Source organism: Molothrus ater, chromosome 2, assembly GCF_012460135.2.
Source record: "Molothrus ater isolate BHLD 08-10-18 breed brown headed cowbird chromosome 2, BPBGC_Mater_1.1, whole genome shotgun sequence".
Taxonomy (NCBI): domain Eukaryota; kingdom Metazoa; phylum Chordata; class Aves; order Passeriformes; family Icteridae; genus Molothrus; species Molothrus ater.
In genome coordinates, this window is record NC_050479.2 from 56,625,367 (window position 1) to 56,651,073 (window position 25,707).

Sequence of the window (25,707 nt, forward strand, 5' to 3'; positions counted from 1 at the left end):
TTATGCAGTTTGCTATACTGAGGCCTTACCATGGATATCCAGCAGTGAAAGAAATAACTTGTGGCTGGATAAGAACATTTCCTGATAATTTTTCAATTTTCAAGCAGAAATATGTGATGGAGAGGAATAGTGCAGATTTTTTGAGAATAATACTTGAGTTATTTGTAACTGCTTCAACTCTTAAATCTATGTAAGGAGACTGTGTGACCAAATGATATTTCCTGTGTCTTACTTCTGGGAACAAGAACAGTCTAAAAATGCCTGAAGAAGAAAACATCAGAAAGACCTGCTTTCTAGGGGTTTATTTTAATACTTCTGAGGATTTTTAAAAAATATTTATTGGCTTCTTTAATTTTCTTAGTGAGGAAAATTAATTTAGTTCTCCTTTGGTCTATTTAGAAATGTCATTCTAATTCATGTTTCTGGTCAAAATTAATTGTTAATGTCAAAGTCAAACATTTAACAAAAGCAAGAAATTGTTGCATTCTAAAAAACCAAATATAGTAAGAGTGGCACATCATTCATTAAGAAAGTACTTTTCTGTGTTTATCTTGAAGTCATACTTAAATACTTTTTGTAAGTGAAATTGGTTTCCTCCCTTTTTTACTTTTTCTGTTATTCACTGCATGAAATATATTTTTTTTTACATGCAGACAGAGAGCATAACATATGATTCTGCTCACTAATTATCATACCATGAATTATCCCAGTGTTGTTAATGGGATACATGAAAAGTTTTGTAAATGTCAGGTAACTGATTACTGCAACTTAGTTTTTTAATCTTTGGCTTCGGTATGGCATCAGTTGCTACTTAGCATGTTGACTTCTACCTCTAATACTATTTTTTTCCCCGGTCTCATTCCTTTACTCTCTTCTTGCAACTGGTACGTGTTGATGTATTTCTTTCATTTCTGGAGCCCAACTGTTCACTGTCTATTTGTCAGTGTAAACAATGCTTATGCTCAGAAATTCAAAACATTATCATGCTGTTGTGCGTGCATTTATTTGTACTCATTGATAGTCAGCTATTTCCTTTTAGAAATTTAAAATCTTTTGCATATTGTATTTCCTTTAATTTTCTAAAATAATCAGTTTCAGCTCATAGTTAGTTGAAGAGGTAATTAGTGCTATCACCAGTAGATAAATATTTCTTATTTATTCTTTTGTTATTTTTGTCAGATACTTTCTCATTTATGTTTGCAGGCCTATGATAGAGTTTTTCAAATAGTAGTAGTAATTTTATTAGACTTGCTGAAGTTCTAATCCTATTTTGATACATTATGGATGTCATTTCTATATGGAATAAGAAGCTAGTGTGTAAGGAACACTAATTTTTGGATGGATATTTTTTCATTATTGCTTCATGTTTTCAATTCTGTAGAATGAGAATGCTCCTACATTGGAAGATACCTGTTTTTCAATAGAATTATTTATCTCTTCAGATTTTTCTGTTATGTACTTGGAATGTTTCTCTGTCATCTATAGGATGAAAACAACAGAGACTAGGATGTTACTTTTTTTAATTTGAGCTAAACCATGGTAGTCTAGGTGAGGTCTCAGGATATCTATCATACCCTTTTTTGCTCATGGTCAGTGAAATGCAAAAAGTGGGAAACACCATTTCAATTTGTCATTTTTGGTGTGCACCCCCCAGGTCTGAATGTCTGCTTCAAAGTATTGACACATCCAATCATGAAATCAAAAGCACATTGGGCTTTTGATTTCATGATTTTGATTAAGAATCTTATCATTCTTATTTGACTGTTCTATACAAGACAAATGGCATTGACTTTCAACTGTCTTTCTGTATTTAATCTATAAACTATGATTGTTGGAGCATTTTGTTGACAAAACAGTGAAACTGAATAAGACTATTTTCCTTATCAGTATGGCTCTCTGCCACCTGGTTTTCTACCATCAACTCATGGAGATGCATCTGTTGTTCCACGGGAAGGTGCAGGACCACATCAATTTCCACCCCCTCCTCCTCCACCGCTGCCTTCTAATGGAGCAATTCCACCACCACCGCCTCCCCCTCCTCCTCCACCACTTCTGAATAGCTTGGGAGCTCCTCTGGGTTTTGGTGGTGCTCCTCCACCACCACCTCTGCCAGGCCTGCCTGGAATACAGTGGTCCCCGCCTTCATGTGCTTTGCCATTTGGAATGAAGCCTAAAAAAGAATTCAAACCTGAGGTTACCATGAAAAGACTCAACTGGTCTAAGGTAGTGTTGATTAATGACAAATACTCGATGTAAAATCTCACATTGAAGTTGGGGAAAATAGATTGACAGAAGTAAGACTAGACAAGCAATTAGTTAAAATTATGTAAGATATTAATACTTTCTGTCTTTAGCTTTTAATTGTTTTTTGAAAACTGTGTTTCATTAACCCATGAATCATCTGGGCAAGTATCTGTTGACTTTATTGGATGCCTGGAAAAGTCAATTCTGGTCTAAAATAAAACAACCTTGATAGCAGGATGCTTCTTATGCTTCCTATTACACCTTGTTTTTCAGCAGACTCCTCATGTTGGATCAGTCACTGAACTATACTGATAGCTATACAGTTTCCAAACAAGTGTCTTGAATCTATCTAGCCTGGACTGGAAAGAGGGAGTACAGATCTCTCCATTTGTCTGTAGTACTTCAATGTATTTCCATAAATTTAATGACTGACAAAATACAGACTGAATTTGGAGTTTGGTTGGTTTTGGTTTTGTTTTTTTCTCCTTCTCCATTGTGACAAGATTAAGTATACTAGTCTGCTACTGAGTTTGGAAACTATAATTATTTAGACCAAAAATAAGTCAGTAAAGAGATTTTCACAATTAATGAAGTAATCAAAGCTAAATTCTGAAAAGTAAGGTACTTTGTATCTAGCTAAACCAATTGTCTTCAGAGATTTGAAGTTTGCTCAAGTTTTAACTCTAGACCTAAGCTAATTTGCTCCTTGTAGATCTTGGATAACAGAGTGTGTTGTCTGCATTGTTAGAATCAGTTTTTTCGAAACTCACTTATTTTAAATATTATTATTTTTAATGAGAAATATATTAACAGCCCTGAAGATGAGTTGTGTACTAAAAATTAACATGTTTTACAGAGCTCTTAAATATTTAATGTGCTTTAGACTTTACAGAGCACAGTTTCTGCATAGTATCAAAATAATGAATAAAATTTTGTTTTGTCTCTTGCTTGTAGATCAGACCTCAGGAGATGACAGAATCCTGTTTTTGGGTTAAGGCAGAAGAAGACAAGTATGAGAATGCTGACATGCTTTGCAAATTGGAACTTACATTTTGTTGTCAAAAAAGAGGTAAGTAGCTGATGGATTTAATTTTCAGCTTTTGGAGATACCTTTAACATTCTTAGGACTTAAATAAATATATGAAAAAACCTTCAGAGTATAATATTAATGTTCTTATTTCTAAGTGGGACGTATGAAGAAAAATGTCTGAAAATCCTAGACCACTTAAAGCAGTAATATTGAACTATTTTACGTAAGCATGACAATAATTGTGTGACCTGTAGGAAACCCTCACAGAAAAAAACACCAAGAAGTTGTTCTGGGTAATACAGATTTTATTTATCACATTAAAAAAAAAAATATTTTATCAGAATATCTTCATCAATTACTGAAATCTAATCCAGAGCCCAGGTGATGTGTTTACTCTCAGAATTGATATGATAATTGATTTGTGTTGGATCTGTGATGGACGATAGTCTTTCAGTGATTATTTTTTACTTCCTGATAAACCTCTAGGAACACAGATCTCCTTTGATATTTGCCTAGCTTCTTTAGCTTTTAAAGCATTGTGAAGCAACAGAATATTTGAAAGTATTCCTGGCTTTAAAACTTTTCTCCTTACTGTGGCAGTAAGTTGTTTTAGTAGTAGTTTAGGTTATTCTGTCTCATATATAAAATGCCTGTTACTTCCTGACACATTTTTTTCTACCTCCTTTTTTGGTATCAGAGATGTAGTATTTTAGAGCAGTCAAAGGCTTGTGATTTCTTTGCAAATTAAACAGGGGCTATTGTATTTTTACTTTGTTTTAAAAATTCTATTTTGATATTTTTATTAATTAAATGACATGGCATTCTCAAATTTTTCCTTTTTTAGGGGTATGCTTTAGTGTGTATAATCCAATATTTTTTTACCATAACCAAGAACTTTATTCCATTCTTGTCAAAGCATGATTTTTATGCCTTAGCAGTGTTTCTGATGTAAGTATTATAGCTTGTTGCTGCTGATACCTAATAATATTAAAAATGTTGCACAGAGATAAAAAGGCAAGAAAACCTCACCATAGACATATTTGCTTGAATCTATTAAAATAAGTCTAGAAGCTAATTATGGTGCCTTTAGAATGTTAGGAGAATTCCCAAGAATATTCCCTGAATTAATAGGTTGGAAGTTTTAAAAGCCACCGGAGGAAATAATTTCCTATGTGTAATTAAACAGTAAAATTTGGGAGACAAGAGGATGTTCAGGCCAAACATTTTAATGCCTCAGAAGACGATTGTGAGTCTCCACAGACAGCAAGAACATTAGAGTTAACAAGATTAACATCCCTCAATATTTAACAGAATGGACTGAATACATTGTTTTGACAAAACCCAATAGAAGAGACTTACTGCATCTACAGTTGGAAAGTCAGTGAATGCACTTTTATACCAAAAGTGTGTGTGTAGAAATTTAAAGGCTGTAGTCTCCAGTGACAAATTTATTTCTTTTTTAAAAGTGAGGCTTACTGCTTAATAATTTTAGTTGTAAGTTTTGAAATCTCTCCCGTCCCACATGGGTGATATAAGTGTGCCATCATCTTAATTTTTCAAAGGAAGCGAAGACACTAAAGATTTTATTTAGAACAGCAAGTAGGTGTTTAAAGGGCAGCATGGAACTAAATTTCATCTTTGTTCAAGTGAGTGGTTTACAGCACTCTAAGTGAAAGCTTAAGTGTGTTAGTAGGCAGGACCAGATCTCAAGGTCCCTTGTTGACAGCATGAATTCCAGGACAGAGGACAGAAAAGCAACTGCTGTTCTTCTCATGACCACGGAGAGAGGGCATACTTCTTTGTAGCTTATACTTAATTTACTGATTATAACAAAACTTACCAAAGAAATTAGAGACATACAGTTTTCTTCACAATCTTGAGGAGATTTAACAACAGGCTCTTTAAAGTAGAATCAGCAAGCTATTCACTACTCTGAAATTGGGAACAGTCCTTAACTATTTCTAAAGCTTTGTGTCTAAAACCAGAAAGAAGAGAAATTGAAAATGATTCTGTAGCCAAATGATGGCATGCAAAGAATGAGCTGGTTTCCACTCTGCTGAAGGGTCTGCTTATGCACTCTTTTCATTAAAATCTTTGCATAAGAAGAGGTATCTGGTAGAGGAAGCGGGGATCAGAATGTTCAATGATGCTTCAAGTGAACTTTGTTATCATTAAGTAAAATCAAATTGAGGTACTCAAATATTCAGTTGGTGCATTTTGCCAGCTAATATGCCAAAAGTATATCAGCATTGATCTAGAAAAGGAAGTCTTATGTCTATGTAAATAATCCACTGAGGAATTTTCACTAGAAAAAAGAATACAGAACAGTATAGAATAGGTTTGAAGATTCAGCAGATGTTTGTACAGGAGTTATGAAATATGTTGATTCTGAAGGGGCATTGAAGCAATTGAAAAACTGAAGATGTTATGGAGCTATGAAAGAAATACTGTTGCAAGAATAAAGAAGTAAAAGAGGGCCTAGCTTCAGACTGTAGGGAACCTTTGTTGAGTATATCCAGGGATATTTTGGAGACATGAACCACAGAAGAAACCCCTGAAGGTCATCTGAAAGTCAAACAACTTTTTGTAAAGGGACCAGTCTAGTTTATCTTGTTCAGGACTTTCTCCAACTGAGTTTGAAGTATTTCTCAAGATGGAGATGTAGGGATGGATAGCCTGTTCCCATGTTTGTCATTGTGGTGAATTTTTTTTTTCATACTCTCTTTTGGGATATCTTTTGTTGAAACTTGTGCCTATTTCCTCTTGTTGTTGTGCACCTCCAAGAATTCTGGTTCCCTCTTATTTTCAGCCTTCTGTCAGGTTATTTTTTTTGTCATCAGTAAGTTTTCCTTTGTTCTTTATTATCCTTCTCAAGACTGATGACTTTTTCAACTTTTCTGTCTGCATCTTTATGTTTCAGCTCTCAGATCATATTGATGATTTTCTGCTCTACTCATTCCAAAGTACCTATAGTTTTTTTCAAGTGGAGAAACCCATACAAAATACTCTAGATACTTCTCTCTGAGAGTGGGGAAGTATCTCCCTGAGAAGGGGAATAGAGGGAAATAACTACTTCTTTGACTTGTTGCTGGCAGCAGTCTTGATACTTTACTGGAGGAAATATTTTCACTGTGCTGCTTGCTGATGGTGGTTGTGGAAAGTCCATACAGACTATGGATCATATAGGGTATTTTCTTTTGTGTTTTATAAAGCTGGTTTTGTCACTTTTTGAAAGTTAAATAACTTTGTGAAAGCACCATGTTTTATAACAATAAAACCTTGAGATGAACACTGCGAAGTATCAAAGCACCACTTGTTGATGGTATTCTCGTAGCAACTTACTGACGTTGAAATGCGATTATTTTTTCATTGATTTAGAATTTAGTCAAGGGCATAATGGCAAACCAACTCCTTTGTCATAAAAGCCTGAGTGAGAGGGCTCCGTGTGTGTCAGTGCTTGAGTGTGTACTTGAGGTCATTGTTCCTGTGCTTGTTGTGGTGATATCCCTGACTGATACAGTGAATCTATCACCTGTGAAATGTCACTGGATTATCATTGTGGTTACCCTTGTTATGGGTTTGTTTTGGCCATTGGTTTTGGTTGTGAGTTGGTTACCTGAGTAGAGTTGGTTTTGTGTACCTCTGACAGCTCCATGACTGTTCTCTGGCTGGGAGGAAAGAAAAATAATTGACAAGTTCTGAAAATAAGGTGATGAATGTGAATGGTTTGTATGAGCGGTGTTTGGTTATGTGATACATTTTAATGGCAAAAAGAAGGATTGGTATGAAGAGTGGTTGGAAGAGACATGAAAGAGAAAGAAATGAAATATCAAGAGACTAAGAATTAGCCACCAGGGTTATCCTCATTATCTCAGACCAATGAAGAAATTCTGTGTAAACCCTTTCTGGCAACAATGGTTTTAAAGGAATCTCTTACTATGATTTTTGGAAAACATTTAACTAAATGTGTGACTTAAAGTCAATTGATATGTGAAATATTGAATAGCAGAGCTGGAGCTTACATGTGATTTTATGTTATTTAATCCTAAGAGATAAGATGAACAAACACAAAAGCTCATTATTGAATGTCAGTTGCTTTGTAATACACTGGAAGCCTGATGGAAGAACAATCACTGGTCTGTAAAGCTAACATGCTGCTAACTTTGCTGCAATTACTAGATGTACAGGCAGGGGAGCGACATTTTGCATAAAAGATAGCATGTGCTCTAGAATCATGGAAATCTTGTGGGGTAAAAGAAGTCTCCTGTGCAAAACCTTGGGAATGGAAATTCCTTCTATAATAATTTATTGTAATATTAGCTCTTGGATCGCAACATGTATATGATGAGAAAATTTTAAAATTAGAGAAGCTGAATATTTTGTGATAATAAAGTGGGAGATTTAACTATAGACAAGATTTGAGTAAACTTTGTGTTGTAATACAGAAAAATTGCCAGCAGCTAAAGCTGTGGGGTAAAAGAACTGCATGTGTCTTGATAGGGAAGTTCAAGATAGTATTGCAAGAAAAAAGTTAGCATTAAAAATGTAAAAGTGTGAAGATAATGGGAAAACTCATTAAATCTAGAGTATAAATATAAAGAGGATGTTTTTCATATATTCATTGTGAATCTTGAATTTCTTGCAAAGGAAGTCTTTGCTAATTAGCCTAATTAGCCTTCAGCTAGTTTTGAAATGTGTATTTAATTTTTTGTAAATTAAGCTAGCTAAGGAATTGGTGGGACCACTTGGAGACAACTTCAAAAGTTCAGTAGGTTCAAAGAACATTAGAAAAATTCAGGGAAAAATGGTCCAAAAGAAATAGGAGGGGTTATATTTGTAGGAGGGAACTTTCTCTTTTGCTGAGTGAGGAGAATGGATTATAAGAAGTGGTAAGGCTGGCATAATGTCTTTTCTATGAACCTCTCTTATTGCAGTTCTTGTTTTTAAATCATTGATAGGACTGCCACGTTGCTTGGAGTGGCTTCAAACTACTATGTTTAAGACTTAAAATGCTTACCTTTACAATAAGGTAAATTTTAATATGCAAACACTGGGTTTGTGGAGTTACTTTGAAGAGTTCTGGTGTGGAGAAGATTATAGCAGTAAGTTGCTGAAGTCACTGAGTAAGTGTAATTAATGTAGTGAGACTGTAGTAGTTAGGCATAATGTGAGATATGTGTTCAGGATAACAAGAGAGAACCAGCTGCAAATTCCTTACAGTAATCCTTTGGGTGGTTGAAGTGGTTTGCCAAGGTGGTTCCATGACTTAGGAGGTTGTGTAGAGTACACAAGAAGGCAACCTCTAACCAAGAAAGAAATCTTGAAGCATTTCAGTCCAAAATGACACGCTGGAAATCTCATGTATGCAAAATATAAGAAAGCTAGTAGTTTAGTGAAATATGGGCTTTATAATTAATGTGCTGTATTTATAAATATCCTACCAGTAAGTTGATTTGGCTTGATCCAAAAACTCTTATGTTTAAAGTGGCAACGACCAAATGAGGATTAGAAATTGCACATTAAACATACAAGAAATCACTTGTAAATTCTTCATTATTTTTAGCAATATGCAGATAACTGCAGCTAATGGGAGATGGCATGAAAAAATTAGAAATGTTCTCTTCTTTCTTTTGTGGATATCAAAGGGAATTAATCTTGGAAACTCGAGAGAGAAAGATTGCATGATCTCTCTTATTTTTTTTTTATCAACTGGGACAGATTTTCATCCTAATCTTATTGGAAATGGCAGTGTCTGATCCCATCACACCAGAGCTCCTGCCAGACTTGATTATTCAGAAATAAAGCACTTCTGTGGGAGTACTATCTCTGTTGGCACTTGACTTGAAAAGGTCAATATAGTTATTTTTTTTTTCCCCTGTATACTCTGTAAGAAAAATCAAGACCTAAGGTGCTGTAGTGCCAATTAAGTCTCAAATTTTTTAAATCAGAAAAGAGAGTAAATGCTACCAAGAAGATCAAATTAGCAATATAAATCAGTTTAGTGCCATGTTTAACACACCACAGCCTACCTTGCATAAGCAAGAGAACATGCTGTCATCCATCTGAAAGATTAGGTGGAGCCCAATAACCTTGTATTTTCCTCCTCCTCCAGAGGATTTATCAGAGATAGTTCCAAACTGTACTTCTTGTAGAATCTTATTATTACAAACCTATAAGACTGCCAACAATATAGTTTAGTAACTTCTGCTATAATACAGCACTGAGTAACCTGAATTGCCTTTTAATGTAACTGTACTAGTAGAAGTAATTAAAGCCCACTATGCATTTGTTTGGCTGCCTTTCAGTATCATACTAACTATCCTGAAAGCACAATTATTCAAAATATTTGTGCATATAAAATGAAATAAGGAAAACCAGGTTATTTCTGAAGAAGGCAAGAGTAAGTTACAAGCATTTGCAAGGAACAGCAACTAATGCATTGAGATGTCAGTGGTATCATCTTCACATGGAGAGACTGAATGGTATATTTAGTGTTGCTTGGTTATATATTGATTATATTATATTAATAAACTATATTAGTTGTTGATGTTCTTAGCAAATAGAATGAGATCTGCTCTTGTCCTTTTTAAATATTTGTAGCAAATCATATTTGTTATGTAGAGATTGATGCATAAGAATTGGTGAGTGAATGTACTTCTGTGGTGCACTGAGCTTAGCTGGCTGCCAGATGCCCACCCACCTGCTCTCTGATAAAAGAGAAAAGCTTGTGTGTCAAATTCAAACCAGAGGGGTCACTTACTGATTACTGTCACGGTGAAACAGACCCAATGGAGGGAAAAATAATCCAACTTAATTTATTTTTTCTGATGTCCTGTCATGGATTGGAGAAACATTCAGTTGTTCAGTCTGTTAAATGCATTTAAAGAAGTGGGATGTGAATAACTCTTAAAATCTGACTTTGATATATCCAGATAACTCCATGAATGTGTGGCAAACAAAAAATAGAAAACCTGAAAAAAAACCATTAGCATAGCAGTGGTTAAGGTAGCTTAACAATAACTTTTTTTTTTTTGTAGATTGATTTTTTTGAAGCTAAAATTGTGGCATGTTTTCCTCTTTATTCTCCTTCTTATACAATTTCTTAGGATGAATTCTCCCTTGAATTAATGAATTATTGAATTACTGTGTCATCAGTGTTGTAATCTATGTCAGAATCATGAGTAACATCAGATCATTCTTCTGCTAGGACTGTACGAAAGGGTGTGTCAGCATATACTGTAAATAGGATTAGAAAAACTTTTATTAGATAAGGTACTTTGATTTGTATTTTCAGTTAGGAACTGCTTTGTCAGGTCATGAAAATATATTATTGAAGAGTTTGTTACAGCATTTGTAAGCATCTACCTAAGCACAGTATTAACTAGACCTTATTTTTAATTTATTTTACCTTTTTTTTTCTTTTTGACAGAGTAGTAGTATGTGCTGTTATTAAATGAGTGTTTCTTACCTTCTACACACAGACTATTATTTGCTGTCAGCTTCAAACCAGATTGAGTTGAGTGCTAGCCTTTTCTGCTCGGTGAAGTGCTTGGACAGAGTAGTTCCTTTAGTTCACCTTTAGCTTTTTCTTTCAAATAATTGATTATTTTTTTTAATAGTTGATTTCTACACAAAATACAATATCAGTCTGCAGTGACTTTATGTTTGATGAAAATATGACAGTATATTCAGGGTAATAAAAGCACTCCACTTCCATTTCCCAACACTGTGGTAGGAAAAGCCTTTGAAGGTTTTAGAAGCAATAAAAGCATTCCTTTATTGACTTCTACTAGAAAATGTTTCCATCGTGTGAACAAGTAAGATCTTAGAGGAGGTAGATATTATTTTCATGTATCCAGAGATCAAAAAAAGTCTATTCAATTTCATGAAGCCAAAACTATAAATACCAACTGAATAGAAAAATGAGTTTGGATCCTAAAATGCAAGTTACAGAAAGTCATCCCAGTGCCCTGCTCAATCTAATAATTTTGTTTATTTAATGGAAAATACTCACTTTAAGAACTTCAATGTAATTGTCACTATACTGGTAAGCATTCTGCATGAATTAATTTGCTAATATTTGTATCACACAGGAGGTATAAAACTCTGCGCCTGGTACAAACCTATTTTCATGGGTTTTTACCTCCTATTTGGTTTTGCTACATGTTTATGCACTAAATGCTTTTGATGAATTTCCAATCTAATGTTGCAAACATTTACATCTGACTAAAGGTAACACTATATTTGCCTGTAATAAAATCTTCATTGCACTGCTGCTTTTATTGTAGCCTTTTTTCATTGTGAACTGAGAAAAATAATTTACATGCAAGAGAAGTTTAACAAACCTTATTTGGCAAACCTTCAAAGTCACTCTGGATGAAAATTATTAGCATTTAAATTTCCATGAGCACTAGTTTTTTGTCCTTTAGAAAATCTATCATTTAGTTTTTCAGTGAATGGCTTGTTTCAGAAGAAATTCCTTTCAAGGACAATTCATTTTGAAAAACAACACAAAAAATCAAGGAGATTATGCCTTAGTGGAGCAGTGATGTCCAATTAGGCAGCTGTTAGAGAGTACTTGGGTACTGGCATGCCGTGCAGACTTGAGCAGTATTATATTTGGCAGTCTTTGGTTCTGTTTGCATTTGATCAGATTCAGCTGGAACAATATTTTAAGTTATTCATATGTATGGCCATAGACATTTTCTTTTCTTACCCACTAGGATTACATACTCTTCATTATCTACTAACTTTGTATAAATATGGCCTGGCCTTATCTAATGCATAATTTATTTTCTTAATTAAATTGAGTTCTTAATTTAAAAACCAGTAAGTTGAGTACTTCATATGAATTTTTGTGAAAGAGGCTTCCATTGTGGGCTGCTGTTCTCTGCATGATCTCAACTTGATAAATTTCTCATACAATTTTCTCATTCTAAATAGATTTTTCTAGTCTCTATCTTGCCCTGATAGTTTGCTGACAGACATTTTAACAGGGCTCTTTCAATATTTTTTATGAAATAAACATCACCATGAAGCACTTTTGTAAATGTCCTGTACATGATGTACCCCTCCCCATTAAAAGCAATCAGGTTCTGAAGGTTATGTAAGAATTGAGAGAATTTATTTGATCTGAAATCATTGGATTTTTTGGGGGTTAAATCAGAGCTTTAACAAAATATTCTTTTACATAGGATATAATCTAGTTCCACATTCTGAAAATTTTTGTAATAGGGCAGGATGTGTTTGCACTGTTGTAGTTGTTGGCTGGCACAATAGTTGAATATGTACAGTGAAATAGTTGTGTTTTCCGATACGTTCTTCTTCTGAATGAGTTTGTTGCATTCAGTGTCATTTAAATTTAAGAGAATGAGGGCATGGACAACATATCCTGTCGATTTTAACAACTTCATATTTCTGTTTTATGGCTTTGCTGCTCCACTCTTCCTATTTTTACAAGTTAGTGGAACTCTACTTTTTTAACTCGCAACATAGTTCTTCAACCTTACTCACCTCTAACATCAGTTACTGAGTAATGAAACTTTTTTCATCTGCTACATTACTCAGCTTAACAGTTGTAAAGACTAAATGTTTCCTGCTGTACAATCTGACTTGTCCTTTGATACAGAAATGGCTTTTTCTAAAGTTGTAAATGCATATGTATAGCTGGCAAGGATAAGAAGTTAGAAGGAGCCTGCTTTAGGGTGACTGCTTATCTTTGCCATTCCTAGACTGTGCGGTGTAGTGTCTTGGGGCACTTAAAATTTGGCTGCAATGGACTTGATATATATGAAACAGAATTATGGTTTTCGTTGCTGGCATATCAGTGTAAGGTCTTGAGAAATACTGGGTCATCTGTTTGAAACAGTGGGAGGATGAAAAAATCAAATCGGTGTTCAGCCAGATTGTTTGAATAAAAGCTGCTATTGAAGCTGACAGCATGGAAGGTAGCTGTAGCTGGAGTGCTGGTAGAGAAACTGGGATTCAAGGCATGGTTGCACATTGCAGCAAAAATCTTGGCATCTGTAATGTTGCTGTGAGAATAATCTGTAATGTTGCTGTGAAAAGAAACATGGATAGATGTAGCTAAAACCAAAGCAGGTTAGATCGCCATAACTTCAAAAAGCCAAAAGAGAAAGTTCATTTTCAGTACTAATCCAGTAGTGTGAACTACTGTTCTGTGAACTGCTGTTTTAATGCTCTATAGAAGAGAAGCAGTAGTGATAAATGGACTTGTTCAAACTTTAAAAAGGGGAAGATAAAATCCATTTGCTGCTAGCAGTTTACTCTCAGAATGTACCTGGGATTGTTCCTTACTCAGCAGAATAAGGAAAAGGTAGTGATGAAGTGGGAACAAATGGTGACATAAGCTGAGCTGTGCAGATGCATGCTTTATAATAAACAAAAAGAATCTCAACCACTTCAACAAAAATAGATTTTTGAGAACAGGATACTCATATGCACTGGAAATAGACAGTTCTGATCTCCAGGTTTTTGTTGCTAAGAACCTGGGAGTATAGACTGAAACTCAAAGTAGGAAGCATATTTGGAACTGTATAAAGCCCTCCTGAAACTACAGTGGCAAAAATAAGTCAGTATGAAAAGAGTAGGAGAAATTAAGGACAAAGCATTCCTTGTGTGAAGGAGCTAATGTGCCTTTGATTTGTCAAGAAAATTCATTTTGCTAGAACTCATGTTTGCCTTTAGGATGAAATGTAAATTGTGTTATGCTTAACTTTCTTAAAAATAATAACACAGATTGTTAATTTGTAGGAGTCTTGTTTGTTTTGGATTGTCAGTATAGCTCTTGGTACTTATGCCATTCCAGTCTCTGAAGCTAAGGCTTATTCTTTGATCACCTGCTGAAGTATTGTGTTTACTCAGGGTAATGTTTGTATTCCACCTTTTGAGGGGAAGGGAAGTCATATAGATTTAATCAAATTATAATTCTGCTGCAGGAACTACATTTACATATAATGATATTTGGGTCAAATAGAATGAGTATGTTGTTACTAGTAGAACTGCTAACTAATTTTTATTCCTCTAAAATTAGACTAATTCCTCAATATCTGTAAGGTCTAGTGACTAGGTAGTCAACTGTTATGCATACGTGAATGTAACAGGAAGAGAGGGATAAAATCTTATTCTACAGCTTTTAGAGATGCTAACTAAACAATACGAAAAAGACTCCAGCTGGTGCAAAATAGATTCATTTTTCCCTTTTTGTCTTTTTTCAGCATTTAAAAAATTGTGACTAGTGCAAAGATGTGTGAAGAGATAGTATAGAAATACTACTATTGTTCTCATATGATAAATTATATTTTTCTTCACAAAAGATATGTGCAATAACCAAATCTGCATACTAGACTAATTATGCAGAATCTCTGTAATACAGACTACATCATCTTCAGTCTTGTAGAACTCTTGCACAGACTTTGACGAGCAGGAATTCAAGTAGCTTTCATTATACAAATTTTGTTTGCCTGAATTGCTGGAGGAATAAGAAGTTTTCTGGACAGAGGCTTAAAAACTTGCAAATTAGAATTAGCCTAAAACTATATTTACAGTATATTTGTCTGATATTCCAACTTGGGTAGATACATTAGATTATCAAATATCTATTTTTGTTGCAGAAATACATACCCTCTTTAACATAAGATGATATGAAGTTACATTCACTTTTAGAGTGTGATGTGGTATTAATGTGTTCTCTAGCCAACAAAGACAAGAATTCACTTGCAATTCCAGCCTTTCTGTTGTTTAGCTTCTGTCAAATAGTGTGTCAAATAGAATAGGATTTCAGTGAGAATGAATGCTGCAGATCTCTCCTGCTTGCTTTTAAAAAAAATATTCTAAAATGGTGAATATTCTTAAAGCTTGCTTGTAATGGAAGCTTTCTGAGTTTGAATCTTTGTGTTTATGATTGGCTCATCATTTCATTCCTTAATGTACCACAAGAGTGTCTCATAGTACAGTAAATGATCTGTATTACTGAATAGTTATTACAGGTTTGGTGAAAGAGGAGAGAAAACCCTAATACAGATGTTAGAAGTAATGTCAATAGTACATCTGTAATAATGCATAAGAAATATGATTCTGTAATTGGAAGATGCACAGCGATGGTTTTAACTAGAAAATGATTTTGCACTTTTGGAAAAGTGAAGTCAGTGTTATTTTCTGCAAGATTTATTTTCAGTGAAATAGAATACTTGTTGTCTTGTAATCCAGAATCCAGTTGCTTCATTGATTCCTGTTTGTGTCATATTTTTCATATTTCTCTGTCATATTAGAGAGAGCTTTTAACAGAATATTTTAATTTGAAGAAAATTGTTGCATTTTCTTTGCTATTTATATGGAATAGTACACTGAATCTTTGAGTCTATTTAAATATTGCTAAGCACTTAGCTTGTGAATTAATGGAAAAGGGTCTTTTGTGGGTTCTAAATCATGTGGATTCACCTAAATTACAAAATTTACTTCACTCTTTGTATTTTTTATAGTAGTGATTAAAAGCTTTTAATGTGCAACTTGTGAAAAACTGTTCTAAGATTAGAACACTTATGTGTTGTTGGAAAATGGTGCTGCAGATTATTATATAGTCTTCAGTTATACTCTCCACTTCTGAGGAAAAGGTTAAGGTGATTTACGCATTTGATGTGCATCCTGTTTACTTTCCTACAGAAATTGGAACTTTTTTTGTCTCTTTCTAAATATTGTATATGTTATAACTGAGCAAATGGATTATGTTTATGATTTGAAAGAAATCCTCATATCCTATTTCAGAGCTGAGAACTATATAACTCTTTACATTTTATTTTACTGCACATCTCATGCCACTGACTACAAATAAATAACATGTACCTTTTTGTAGAGTTTGTGTGGTTCTAACTGTTAAGTGCAATCACAAAAAATACACTTTAAAATATGAGGAAATTTATGCAAGGGGCAAGTGTTGTATAAATGCAAACATGAAAAACAATGAAATTTCTTGGAAGTATTTTTACCAGGTAGCTTTGTATTGCTGAATACAAGTGCAGATAAGCAGTAGCTGAGAAAATCATATTAACTGGGATAGATTATAAAGTTTTTTAATGTAACTTTCTGGAAAGTGATAGTAGGAAGTAAGGACTATTTGAACAAAATCAGCCTGTGGATGTATGACAGCACTGCTAGGTTAAACTTCTTTTGGGAATGAAATACATGCTTCTGTTTCAATATCTTAGTTCTGGCACTGCAGTATAGCAGACTTGAAATAAGCAAGGAAGTTTTATTGGTTTTAGTATATAACCAATATTTCAAACTTATTTATTTGGAGAAAAAAAAGATGCAAACTGCTTGTATCTTTCAAAAAGTTGGATAGGTGCATCACTATCAGAAGCAGCACTGAGAAAACTATATTATTTTTCCCAGTTTCATTTTATTATTTTTATAATCTGGAAAGAACAGATGTTGTTATTTACAGTAATTAACCAGGTCAACCTAAACCCCTCTCTGTTATATGTTTGGATATACATTGATAAGTGTATTGATAGGAATCAATCATGGTAGTTCTAATGGCTTGTTTTTCTTATAGATTACTATTGAAAAATATTAGTTAATGGTATTAAATAATGGTAAAAATGGTATTTTACAATACAAAGCTATGTCTTATTTACTGAGTATTTTATGTGAGAGTCCTTGTATCCCTAAGGAAAGAAAATACTCTGGTAGCTGAATAATCTGCTGTCTATAGGTATGTGATGCAATTCCCTTGTGCCATAGATACCTTCATGAGTATGTTATGAATAGAGAAATTTTATTTGTAACAGTTTCTGATAAATTGATTTGTGGACAGAGTTCCTACATGATCCTTTCCCTCTTGTTTAGCCTTGTTAGTGTTCTTGTCTTTCAAGGCTAATTTCAAGAGAATCAGAATTTTAATCAACAGTGTATAAAGTCATAAAATTAGCTAAATTATCATTACCTCATTTTATGTTTTTCTTAGTACTTTTTATTAGATTTTTCCTGTGTCAGATCTGTCCAAAATCAATAGCTTAAATGGGCACTCTTCTGAACAGACTTGAATAATTTGCTTATTACAGGGTATATCAAAGCATATAATCTAAATAAAGGTATGCTCCATTTACCTTTATTTGCAGTCTCATTATGGCTTGAGACTATGAGAGTTCAGTATGATGAGCACAGATTCTTAGCAGTGTAACTCATGAGCTTAGAGGGAATACCCTGTAACAGTGTAATCTTTTGCTTGACACACAGCGCATTGAAGCTTCTAAAACCTCATTTACTTTAGCTACTCCTAATATACTGGGCAACCCTTAAAGTGGTCTTACAATTTGATGTAAACTGTACAGTGTTAGGTAGAAACTTTTAATCTGGAATATTTTGATAGAATCCAGTTGTATCCAGCTTGAATATATGAGGTCAGTCAGATCTCTTGGTCTATAGAAGACTCAGAAATGGCTATGGTTTCTTAAGACTCAGAAATGGCTATGGTTTCTTGGCTGTTAAACATCTCCCTCCAAGACAAAGAAGATAATATACCCCCCACCACCCCCCCCCAAAATGGCCTGCCTTTGCTTGTGCTCTGGAGCAGTTAATTTCTTTTCACTAGTTAATTTTCTAACATTTTAAAAGGTGTATTTAGGAAGTAAGTTGAAATTGTTTATCAGACTTTTTAGCAAAAATTATTACAGAAATACTTAAGAGTAATTTCTGTGGTTTATGAGCTGAAGCCAGCATTAATTGTATGAGCTGGTATTTAATTTTAAAAACATTTAAAAAAATTACTCTTAGCAATGTTAGCACACTGGAATGAGTGTGGAGGTCAAGGTGGGAAATAAGGTTTAGGTGACTGCATTCCCTTTTTCTGCTGAGGTTCAGCATACTTTTCAGTATGAGTGACCCCTTGAATTTAAAGAACATCTCATAAACTAATTGTTAGCTTTTGGTCTGAAGTCCTCAGGCTGTTGTCAGAAAGCTATTTTTGATGTGCATTGTATGACTGAAAGCGTAGTATTTGTGATAGTTCATGAATTCCTTCTGCGGAATATGTAAGGCTATTAATTATCTATCTTATTGAGGAGCTGCAGTACAGACTTATACACAGTAGTTCTTTATTGTTCATTGACATTTTCTACAGTATGTGGACTGTGTTGTTAGTATTCATCTATTAACAAGTTAATGCTGTTGATAATACCTGGATTTATTTATTAAATATGGCAAGTTGAACCACATGGAGATTTTGTGTGACCTTGATTGATGTTGGCTTTAGTTATAGACCTCTGTAACTTGTTTATCATGCAAGTACTCCCTTGTGCTCTGGAGATTTGCTGTTCAGTACAATTTGTTTATTATACTTAAAAGTGGATTACTTTGTTACTTGCTGGTTTCTCTAAGTTTGAAAGATACATTTATGCTGCTTTCAGTAAGTAAATAATCTGGTTCATTTGGATTTTTCTCAGAAACTATTTTGACATATTTTTTATCAAGTGGAATGTTCCCATGTGCAACAGAGAGCTTGCTCACCCGTAACATGATTGCTACATAAATATTAAGTTTCAAATGTCAGGTTGCGTTCCTTCACAGAGACTTTTCTCAGAAAACTGTACATGCATGCAATGATTTTCTCTGTGTTTCAGAGAGAAAATATCTTCTCCTATTTCTTGGACATTCAAGAGTAAATCTCTAAGATGCACATAGCACAATAGCAATGCACTTTGTGCATCTACACTGCAAACTGTTCGCTCCTGTTAATACACTGTCTGTTTCCACAGTGCTAAGGACTGTAGTTTAGTTGAGGTGGAATGTAGCATTCTTGTAGGGAGACAGATATGTGAGATATGGACATTCCCTTAGTAGAGCAAACCAAACATTCTTATAACTGTAACTTCTATTGTTCATCTTCATTTCCTTAATTCTTGTTAATTTTAAACCTTAGTCTTTACTTTGAGGTCTTTGCATATACTTGTAAGAATAGGTAGATCAGAATTATAGCTGTTGCTATTACTGTTGTTGTTCGATGTGGAACTAATTTTTAAAGATGATAGTTTATGTGACCATGTTCACAGGGGTCCGAGGAAGAGGGAAGAGATGAGCATCTGACTCCATGTTTCAGAAGGCTTGATTTATTATTTTATGATATATATTATATTAAAACTATACTAAAAGAATAGAAGAAAGGATTTCATCAGAAGGCTAGCTAAGAATAGAAAGGAATGATAACAGAGCTTCTGTCTGGGACAGAGAGTCCGAGCCAGCTGACTGTGATTGGCCATTAATTAGAAACAACCACATGAGCCAATCACAGATGCACCTGTTGCATTCCACAGCAGCAGATAACCATTTTTTACATTTTGTTCCTGAGGCCTCTCAGCTTCTCAGGAGGAAAAATCCTAAGGAAAGGATTTTTCATAAAAGATGTCTGTGACAAGTTTAGTTGCTTAAGTATAAGATGATAAATTTTCTGAGTTTTAGCATGTTTAAATCTGCCTGATGGTTTAATGGCTGAGATAATTTAAATTAAATAAACACTTCTGTTACCTTAGATCTTAAACTAAATCAGACACTCGTTACTGAGTAATGATTATGACAAATCAAAATAATATGATTTAAAAAAAATTATGTAAACAGTCTTTTTGTAATCAACAAGATTATTCTAACAAAAAACTAAAAAATGATCAAGAATTGTAGTTTGCACTTTTATTTTCTAGTAGAAATAGTAATGATCTGTTAAATTTCTGGCTCTGCAGTGCGTTAGATTTATCAGTAGGTTTCCAGTGTATGTTTCTGTCTTTGTATATTTTTCTTTATTTTGCATATATTATGTGAAATCAGTGTAATGTCTTATGTTACATTCTTGTACCACATCTTATTGTTATGTATCCAAATATTTTTTATAAACTATTTATGCATGTCTTTTTGACTTTCTACTGCCTCCTGTCTTCACCATAGCAACTATATTCTTGAATCTTTTTTCAGGCTGTATTATGTCTTATATTACTTTTACCTTTCTACATGGAAAAAAGATTCCAAACTTTACTCATCGAACATTCATATTAAGAATTTATCTTAACATCATATTGGATAAATTGCTAATTTGTGCTTCTCTGTAAGCCTTGCAACCTCTGCTTTTTAAATAGATTGTATGCTATGGTTTTAGAGATTAGGATGCAAAGCATCTTTATTTTTTCTTTACTTTTTGTTGCACTTTAGAACTGTGATTTTTAAAAAATATTTGGTTGAAGCTATGATTTTTAGTATGTGTTGAAAATAGTGGCTATGCAGCTTTAAGTATAGTTTTTTTCCCCCAGTCTGAAGCAGTAGCAGTTTTTTAAAATGTGTTTTCTATTATAGTTAACTTGTAGTTTTAAATATACCCATAGAGATTTAAAACAATGCTACCTTTATAGTTTCTAATGAAGAAATGTCATTGTATACCAAAGTTTCAGTTTTTCTTGGAAAAGGCTTTTATCACGATATGTTTCTAGATAAAATCATAAAGTGATATTTTGTAAATTTCTCTAATATACATCAAAGGAATTTTTTTCCACCAAATTTCAGGGAAAATGCAGGTCATAGCTTAGAAACAATTATGCTTCTAGATATGTACAGTATTTAAATGTAAATGTAAACAACAATAGCTTTGCATATTTATTGACAGAATTAAAATGATGTCTCTGAGTGCCATGTATAGTCAAGTTTAGATCTATGTGTTGATTTGAAGTTAAGTGGACAGAGAAAATTATTTTAAAAGTTGAACAGGTCTGTTATTGTTTTTTGATTTGTAGCTTATGTGGTTGCATTTTTTTCACAATGTGAGAATGCAAAAAGGCAACTCTGAATCATTTTTGTGGTGAGATAGCTTTAGAAGTAGAATTACTGTGCAGAGTCTCAGTGTCTGCTGCTGAAAACCTGGATGATAGTAAGGGAAATTGTAGCTGTCAAGTGCATGTTCCAATCACTGAATAATGAATCAATTATGTTGGTACTTTTGATCAACAACAATAAAAATATCAACATTACAGAGCTATTGTAAGCTTGTGTATTTCTTATCTCAGTGTCATATTTTTGCAAGTGGATAGCGTAGAGAAACGTTGCTGTTTGGTTTTAGATGGTACTGAATAGTGTTACTTTGAACATTGGAACAGTACAGACTCAGTATTTGGGGACCTAACTTTTGAAAGATTATGGAATCTTTTTGATTTATTTGGTTTACTATTTGAAATATTTGAAGCAGCATGGAAAGAAGTACAGCTAAAAGGGACTGGAAAGCTTTGGAAGAAGAATTTTGCATTTTTCCATTGTCTAATACAGTCCTGGTTATCTATGGTGTTAGTGTGGACAGTTTTAAACTAGTTATGAAAAATTGAAGGTTCTACTTGGAAGTGGGAAACTGCTGTATAACCTCCCTCCTTCCTCTTATAGAGCAGTGTAAATACAGCTGCATTTTCCTTCAGGTTGACTGGGTAAAAGGCATTTTGGATTCAACTGCTGAGTGATTTCAAAGAGACAACAGCTTCCTATTTTCTTTCTGAGGAACAATGGCATAATTTTTTAGAGTGGATAAAAAGACAAAAGTTGGAATTACTGTCCTGATTTTGAATATTGATCAGATCAGTTCTTCTTAAACCCACCATCTCAATTATAAAACATGACATTATGAACATGTTGTTATGACACAGTATCTCTTTTTCTTTTCTTAGCCTAAATTTAAAATCACTAAGACAAGTTTTGTAAAGTGTATTATAAGAAAGGAAATGAAAAAAAAAGCATTTTCTTCAGAGGTTCATGAATTGAACTATGATCATCTCAATCCTGCATAATGAAGGCAGATCACTGTATTTGACTATGGACAGAGTTCAGACCGCTTCCTATCCTGGAGGTGTTCTGTGTTTGTACCTCTGGTAGGGGAAAAGGAGAGAAGGGCAGGAGCATGGCTGACAAAGAACCTTCAGTGGTGACTGCATAATGTTTAGAAGTCTTGATTTCTGAAGGCAGAAACCAAGAAATGCTCCCTATGACTATGTGGCATTTTCCCATTCTTGTACTTCATTTTGGGTAAAATTAAACTGCTATATCAATGCTGCCATGACGCTTGTTTTTGTTTTTACATGTGAAGAAATTTTTGTCTTTTTCTTTACAGAAAGGTTTATCCATCCAGAATGCAGAGATACTGATTATATATTTATTTATTTTTAGCTGAGGATTTTTTTCTGCTGTAGATTTTTGGATGAATTTTCCTTCCAAAAGTTTATCCTTCTGAAGTTTTGGTGGGTATGAGTCTTTGGATGCACTTGAGGTCCAATGGAGCCTTAGTAGAGAAAATAACTCAAATGGGTAGATAGTATTCCATCTGCCTTTTCTTTTTCCATAAGGTTCTTCCATAAAGCACTATTAGCTTTGATGTGTTCTTAATCCCATTTCCCAGAGTAAGTATGGGATGTCTAAGAGGTTTTTGAACTTACTCTTTCTGAAGTAAGTGTTCGAAGTGTGAGAACTATAGACAAACAATGCTTAAGTATTTGGGAAAACAAAACTATCACCACCTGTCCACAAGCCCTCCCCTCCCTGCTCCCCCCCCCCAAAAAAAAAAAAAAAAGGCACCATAGGAGAAACACAACCAACCAGTTCCAACAGATTTCTCTCCATTCTTGACTTGCACTGGTATAGTTAAACCAAAACAAAACATCAAGTTTGCATCCCATCTGTTGTAAGTGTGTGAAAATCTATATTGTATAGAGGCCCCAAAAGACTTCATTTGCAGATGCACCAGACATTGTTATAAGGGGAATGAATGGGTGGGATTTAGGATGAATAAGCATTGATTGCTATATGGAGATAAGTTTATGATAATAATGTGGTTGTTAGTTGCTTCAAGTGCATTTATGATTTTACCAGCTGTTCTCTTGCTGATATCTCTAAGCATCATATTGCTTTTAAAAGGGTGATATTTATTCTCTTAACTCCAAGATTGTTGTCCAGGTAATGGATGGTGTGTGAGTAGAGCACAGGAGAGAGTTACACGACTGTTAGAGAAAGCAAGAGATTGCCTGTCAGTGATTGGAATTCATTGAGACGTGTTATCCACATGTACAGATGTAACTTTTTTGAATATATGAGGTTGAAAGTAAAGTTCCTGCACCATGTTTGTATGGGAACAGCCCCAATTTTAGGGAAGACCATGATGACTAAAAAGTATGCTTTAAGAAATGGCAGTGGCTCAAAGACTTGTGCCCTTACACTAGAAATTAAAGTGCATTTGTTCTCAGTGCTGCCTTTGGGAAGTAGGTGCTACAGAAAACAATTAATCGATTAACAGCTGGTTTTAAACTGTACCTGAAATCTTTCCTGATTCCTGAAGATTTGTTTGATGCAAAAAAGTAAGTCTTGTACTTTTCTTTCTTTCTTTCATTCTTTCATTTGTAATTATGCTTGTCCAGCTTTCTGTTAGGAATAGATGCAATGGTCTGTCTCCATATTGTCATTATGTGTGGTCTTTTCCTAAGGCAGTGGAAAATTTTAATTTAAATCTGTTTCTTTTTTAAATTGAAATTATTTTTTCCCTACACAATTGCCTTCTATGTAAATTGACATCACTATCTGTTGCTGGAGGCCCATTTACTAGTTTCAAATTGAAGAATTTGGTCCGGATGTAGGTTTCTAATGGATCTTCAATGCAGTTTTTTTCCTGCATCTGAAGTCAGACTTTCTGTTGAAAATCTACTTTCATTTTTATAGCTCTTCTTTCATCACCAAGATTTTCTTTTTATCCTAGTAAAAAGACTGAATAATTTCTGCAGATATCACTTAATAATACCAATACAAACAAAACCCATTTTTATTATGAGGTCAGCCTTCTTACTATGAATAATTTTGAAGAAATAATGTTTTTCTAGATATGGAGATTTTTCTGTTGCTGAAATGGAACACTTTGATTTTGACAATTTCCTGGGAAACTACAGATAAATGTAGATGGCGTTATCCTCTGACTTCAAAAAAAGTTGAGTTTTGGGGCAGGAAAAGCAACAATTAATACAGCATTGAAGTGATTATTCTAGAAGAGACAGGGAACATTATCAGCACATAGGAGTGTATTAAAAGAGTTAAAAATCTGAAAAATTGTTTAAATATAATTTATAAGTAATCTTGTTAGGTTTTGTGGTGTGGGTTTTTGTTTGGTTTTTATTTTTTATTTTTGTATCAGTCCATTATAATAACCATAGATCAGGTAGATATATAGTCTATTTTCCTTTAGCTTGTGGTGGAATATAATTATACAGCTCTATATACAGTTGTTTTCCTTAGTGATTTGTACTTGATCTGAATTGTTTTGTTATATTCCTAAATATGACACTTATCTTGTAGAGGAGTACAGGAAAGTTATCATCAGAGTTTTGTAAAGGTGGTTTGTGATCTGGGAGTGGTATAAATTATTCTTGTTATTTTATTAGCATTTAAATGAATAAATGACAAGCTAAGCTTCAGTTTATATCATGTGACAATTTTATAGATACTATAGAGTTGTGAGCTCACGTATTGCGATATTTGTCATGTGTTCTGGAGAAATTTCTGTCTTAGAAAATATAATGCAAGTGGGTCATTAAAGCCTAAAATATGTTAGGATTTCTTTAGTTGCTAATGAAATATCTTGAAAGCTGCTGAACAGGACAAATGACTTTTAAAGCTAATTGTAATTCACTGAGGCATACTATAATCTATAGGAAAGTTCACCTCTGCACGGTTCCTGTCCAGTTGTTGTCTCAAACAATTATCACCAAGTTATTGTTCTGGTATGAGCCATGTCATGCTTCAAAGTGAGATGAAAAAAATTAATGAGGGTGCATGAATGCTTGTTAAGTAGATACAGTTATGCTCTCAACATTCTTCACTATGACTGTTGAGATTGAGGCAATGTACTCTAATGAGACCATGCAAACAAATGTGCTGACTGACAGCTCTTTCTTTAGCAATAAAAAATGTTGGCTAAATTCATATTTTGTTTCAGCATAATCCTTCAAGTGCTTGTGCACATAAAATTGAAGTGCTTGTGCACTTGAATTTAACTTACACTGTAGACCATTATTGTTTTTTTCTTTATTCAATTATGTAAATCCATTTCAGTGCTTTTATTAGAAACTGTGTATGATATTTAGTGATGATTGCAAGGGAATCATCCACCATTTAGTGGTTATAGCAAGGGAATACTGAGGGGTTTTTTATTTATTTTTACGGGGAAAAAAAGACAGCACCTTTTCTAGAAGTTATATTAAAAAATGTCTGAGGACTTGATTTCATAGATTCATTAGTTCATTATCAATGTTATGCAGAAACACTGAACAGTTTTTCTAGAAATTACAATCAAAGACACAGTGTTAGATTAAAAAAAAGGAGAATGAAGTGTGTGTCAGATTCAGCATATGAAAAGTAAATTATGC

At 33.8% G+C, this 25,707-nt stretch overlaps 1 protein-coding gene across 1 annotated transcript in view; it reads left to right on the plus strand.

The window, feature by feature from the left end:
• Positions 1 to 25,707, plus strand: part of DIAPH3 (diaphanous related formin 3) — a 213,683-nt gene that overhangs the window by 47,999 nt on the left and 139,977 nt on the right. Inside the window, exons 16-17 of the mRNA XM_036393070.2 lie at positions 1,888 to 2,223; positions 3,199 to 3,313. Of these exons, the coding sequence (XP_036248963.1) occupies positions 1,888 to 2,223; positions 3,199 to 3,313 (451 nt within the window). The remainder of the gene's footprint in view (positions 1 to 1,887; positions 2,224 to 3,198; positions 3,314 to 25,707) is intronic.